We start from the raw sequence: 5,000 nt of genomic DNA, 5'->3' as shown, positions 1-5,000 counted from the left end.
GATCGTTCTTTTTTCTTTTTCTTTTTTCATTTCTTTTTTGTTGATGTTTGAGAAGGTGGGGAAGGACGAAGAGAGATGCGAGAGAAGATGGGATATAAAATCGGGGGGGGGGGGGAGAGAAGCAAGGACCAGAGAGGAAAAGGAAATGAGAGAGGAGAAAGGGAGGAAGGAGTTGAGAGAATAAAGAGAGAGTAAGCGGAAGTGGAAGTGGAATGTAGAACGGGTAGAAGATGGAATGAGGAATGGAGAAGGAAAAAGACACGTAAAAGGAGAGGATTGAAAATTGGAGGGAGGATGAGGATGAGGGTGAGGGTGAGGGAGAGGGAGAGGGAGAGGGAGAGGGAGAGGGAGAGGGAGAGGGAGAGGGAGAGGGAGAGGGAGAGGGAGAGGGTGAGGGTGAGGGTGAGGGTGAGGGTGAGGGTGAGGGTGAGGGGGGGTGGAGAGAGAGAGAGAGAAAGAGAGAGAGAGAGAGAGAGAGAGAGAGAGAGAGAGAGAGAGAGAGAGAGAGAGAGAGAGAGAGAGAGAGAGAGAGAGAGAGAGAGAGAGAGAGAGAGAGAGAGAGAGGGGGGGGGAGTGGGAGTGGAAAAAGAAAGGGAGAGGGAGTGAGAGTGGAAAAGAAAGAGAGATGGAGTGGAAAAGAAAGAGAGAGGGAGAGAGAGAGAGAGAGAGAGAGAGAGAGAGAGAGAGAGAGAGAGAGAGAGAGAGAGAGAGAGAGAGAGAGAGAGAGAGAGAGAGGGAGAGAGAGGGAGGGAGGGGGGGGGAGAGGGTTGGAAGGAAGGAGGGAGGGTGGGAAAGGAGAGATAAGGCGGAGAAAAGAAAAGAGAAGTGGACAAAAGAAATGGGAGACAGAAAGAAGAAAAATATAACTAGTTGGCCAAAAGTCAAGGTAGAGTGACAGGATGAGGTGGAGAGGAAGAGAAAGGTAAGAGAGGAAGGAGAGAGGGAGAGGGAGAGGGAGAGGGGAAGGGGAAGGGAAAGGGGGTGTAGGAAAGGGAAAGGGAAGGAAGAGGGTAGAATGGGAAAGAGGAGGGAGGAAGGAAGCAAATAAGCAGGCCAGCAAGCAAGCAAGCAAGGAAAATAAGGCAGACTGAAAAAAAAGGAAGGAACGAAGGGAGAGAGGAAGGACGGAAGGAACGAATGAAATAAATAAATAAGGAAGGAAGGAATAATTGGATGAAAGGGTAGCGAAGGAAGGAGAGAAGGAAGAGGCGAAAGGGAGAGGGAGAGAAAAGGAAGGAGAAGGGAAGAGACGAAAGAGAGAGGGGGAGAAAAGGAAGAAGGGAAGAGACGAAAGAGAGAGGGAGAGAAAGGGAAGGAGGAGGGAAGAGACGAAAGAGAAGAGGGAGAGAAAAGGAAGAAGGGAAGAGACGAAAGAGAGAGGGAGAGAAAAGGAAGGAGGAGGGAAGAGACGAAAGGGGAAGGGAGAAGGAGGAGAAATGAATGCAATTTAAGCGAACGCGATATCCTGAAGAAAGTCATTAATTAACATAAACAGCTAGTAAATTTCTTCCTCTGTCCTGTTGGAAGAGCTCCCAAAACCCAGTCATTTTCGTGACGACAACAAGGCAGACATGTGATCTAAACTCGGCGATATCAGATAAGCTGATTGTGAGACTTAGTCTTGTTCACACCCAGCTGATAAAGATAACATTGACAGCTGTATATACCCACCTGTACGCAACCACTGTGTGAACTTACCCCAGTACCCTAGTTATAACCGTTGATGGGGGTTTAATACCTGCAACAAAAGCTGTATGACGAACCATTAGTTAGATCTCAGGATCTGGCTTTTGTCCAAGGTAGACGATTAGTTGACTAGTTGCAGCGCGATGTTAGTGATAATGTGACGGCTACCAGGAGGTAATTAGCGAACCAGCTCGTTAGGGATGGCGGGTTGATGTGTCGTAATTACGTAACACGGAAATGTCCTTATACCGCAAGCAGGTGTTGAGTTGGTAGGTGGAGAAGGGATAGGGGCGGGGGAAGTTGAGCAGCCCCTGAGGTTTGTATGTGTGTTTTAGAGATTGCGTGTGCGTTTGTATGTATATCTGTGATCCCGCTGACGTCTGGAGTAACACCTCCCACCCATAAGGTCGCCATGACGTAAATATAGACGCGAGGCGATACGGCGGCGAGCATACCTGGTCGTGGGCCACATAAACAGATGCCGGCGTGAAGGTCATTAGTACCCGTCAGCATATGACCAACAACAGGGCCGCCATTAAAGATAACCGCTAGTTACTGATGACTTAATGGCCACCACGTGGACGTGCCCCTCGGAGGCCGGCGACTGATTGGCTGTCACACGCCGAGCGCCATTAAGCGAGAAAAACATCTGGAGTGTTTGTTGTCTCAGGTCAGAGAGGCTCATTAATGTGTACAAGACTGACGACTACAGGTGTCCACTTGACGCCTCCCCCCTCCCTTCCTCCCTCTCCCCCTCTCTCCCTCCTCCTCCTCCTCCTCCAGTCAATGGAAGAGTGCGAGGAGAGGGGAGGGGAGAGGGTACATTATCTGGCATGTGTGAGTCACCGCGTGTTAGGACGTGATGGAATGATGGTCTGGTCAGGTGCGTCGTCCGGGTTGCCTAGTGTACTTGAGGTCGGCCGAGAGGAAAGTTTACTCATGCACCCATTGATACTTAGTGACTTTGGGGAAGACACCATGTTTAAGGAGATGAGGAGGGTGAAGGGCCGGGAAAGAGGACCCCGCACCTACGCACGTACGCACACCTCCTCAAGATGCTTCCAAGAGACCTATCTGTAGACTTGAAGCGACGTGGGAGACGTGGGGGAAAGCGGCGCAGTGTCCCCAGACCACGTGCGTTGCCATGGCGACGGGGGACGCCACCCCAGGCTACCAGATGTGTGCACCAGCTGACCGTGTGTGTGTAGTGGGCCGGGTGGGGGAGGTCGGCCGCATGTTACTGCTCACCTCCTCCCCTGGCGCGGGCCCGTTGTGGCGCTCCTCGCTTTTTTTTGTTTTTATTTGTGATGTGGTTTTATGAGGTGTGTTCACTTGCCTGTGATCGTGTTTTGATATCTGATGTGGTTTTTATATGAAGGGTGTAACAGTGCTTGTGTTTTTTTGTGTGTGAATGTTTATACGTGCCCCCCCACCCCACCCTCTCTCTCTCTCTCTCTCTCTTTCTCTTTCTCTTTCTCTCTCTCTCTCTCTCTCTCTCTCTCTCTCTCTCTCTCTCTCTCTCTCTCTCTCCTCTCTCTCTCTCTCTCTCTCTCTCTCTCTCTCCCCTCTCTTCTCTCTCTCTCTCTCTCTTTTTCTCTTTCTCTTTTCTCTCTTCCTTTTCTCTTTCTCTTTCTCTTTTTCTCTCTTTCTCCCTTCTCTCTCTATCCTCTCCCTCCCTCTCTCTCTCCCCTTCTCTCTCCCTCTCCCTTCTCTCTCTCTCTCTCTCCCCTCTCTCTCTCTCTCCTCTTTCTCTCTATCCCTTCCCTCTCCCTCTCCCTTTTCTCTCTCTCTCTCTCTCTCTCTCTCTCTCTCCCCTCACTCTCTCTCTCACACTCACTCACTCACTCACTCACTCACTCACTCACTCACTCACTCACTCTCTCTCTCTCTCTCTCTCTCTCTCTCTCTCTCTCTCTCTCTATATATATATATATATATATATATATATATATTTTGTGTGTGTGTGTGTGTGTGTGTGTGTGTGTGTCTGTGTCTGTGTGTGTGTTAGTTTGCATATACGTATGCGTGTGCAATACCTACTTTTCATACGGAAAGTTGATCAAAATTGGCCTCATTTTAGAGGTAAGATCAGTATCCAGATGCAATCTTCATACATCATTAAAGCCCACTCATGTTAACGACGTGTTCTGGCATTTGTCTCAACTTGCAGAGCGCGTCTAGCTCCGCCCATACGTACTTTCCCCAGCAGCCAGAGCAACATCGCGGGCATTTGGGAATCTACGGAAACAGTCCGCCCTGTTTTATTTATGTTGCTTTTGGTGACGTTTATTCTATAAATGGCGTCGAATCTAGAAAGTTATGAGTTCATTTAACCGCAGGGATGTTTTTCTCTTCTTGACGTGCGCGGTCTGTAAGTCAAGTTAGAAGTGTTTATGATCACAGTATATGCCTTACTTAGATGCTGTTTATTTTAATAATTGTATTTTTAGTTGTACTTCTTTGGCTGCCATATATCACAGACAATTTAGTATATTCCCCTCGTAGAGTGAAAATGCATGATGATACTCGTGTGACCGAAGTCTTCACTAGAGAACGAATCGCTCCGTTGTTGCAGAGTGTCCCAAGGCGTAACGCAGAACTCTGGGGGTCGTTTATTAATTGCTGGCATCCCTTTCGCTCAGAGGAGACAGCCGAGGCGAGAGTATTATGAAAGAAATTTCGTTTACAGGTTCTTCGTCTTGTATTTGGATTTTCTGTGATTTTTTTTTATATTTTTAGGTAGTGTGTGTGTATATATATTTTTTTTTACTTGGTTACATGTGTTAATATTTGTGTGATTAAGATAAAAGATGTAAAGAGTGTTTGATTTTTTTTTTTCTGAATGAGGATAGTTTTAGTTCATTATGTTGCTTGAATTCCATTTTGTCAACATATATCCACGTATTCTTATACACCTTTTCTGCTATTATAAGTCAGTGTGTATATTCTTTATACATGCAGTTCTATTTACGCCAACACAATGTAAATATAAGGATCCATTTCTATTTCACCGCCTGACGTGAAAGTTTAGCATGGACTCGAAACGTCATGGTTTTGTCTTGTCGTTATAGCCGCGTTGCATTCCTTTAGAAATAAAAACATATTTTTTTGTGAGCGTCGGTGCAACTATTTACTCAGCAGACAGGCCTTTGGAATTTCAGATAAAGTTAATGCTAATGGATATTTTTTTTCTTCTTTCCAGATAAGATGGGAGAAAAATATAACGTTAGGGGAACCGCCGGGGTTTTTACATTCGTGGTGGTGGTGAGTATCTCTTGTTTCTTTGTTGTTTGTTGTTTGTTGTGTGTGTGTGT

At 46.9% G+C, this 5,000-nt stretch overlaps 1 protein-coding gene across 26 annotated transcripts in view; it reads left to right on the top strand.

Moving 5' to 3' along the window:
• Ssdp (Sequence-specific single-stranded DNA-binding protein) overlaps positions 1 to 5,000 on the top strand; it is a 171,151-nt gene that overhangs the window by 34,684 nt on the left and 131,467 nt on the right. For all 26 annotated transcript variants that reach the window (XM_086541817.1, XM_086541811.1, XM_086541815.1 and 23 more), the window contains one exon: positions 4,889 to 4,950. In XM_086541817.1, coding sequence (XP_086397943.1) covers positions 4,889 to 4,950 — 62 coding nt within the window. The remainder of the gene's footprint in view (positions 1 to 4,888; positions 4,951 to 5,000) is intronic.

Source organism: Penaeus japonicus, unplaced genomic scaffold (assembly GCF_977035675.1).
Source record: "Penaeus japonicus unplaced genomic scaffold, GWHDUDI00000001_assembly GWHDUDI00000011, whole genome shotgun sequence".
NCBI classification, from domain to species: Eukaryota; Metazoa; Arthropoda; class Malacostraca; order Decapoda; family Penaeidae; genus Penaeus; species Penaeus japonicus.
The sequence above is the reverse complement of the archived record's forward strand: the minus strand, read 5'-3'. Positions and strand labels throughout refer to the sequence as shown.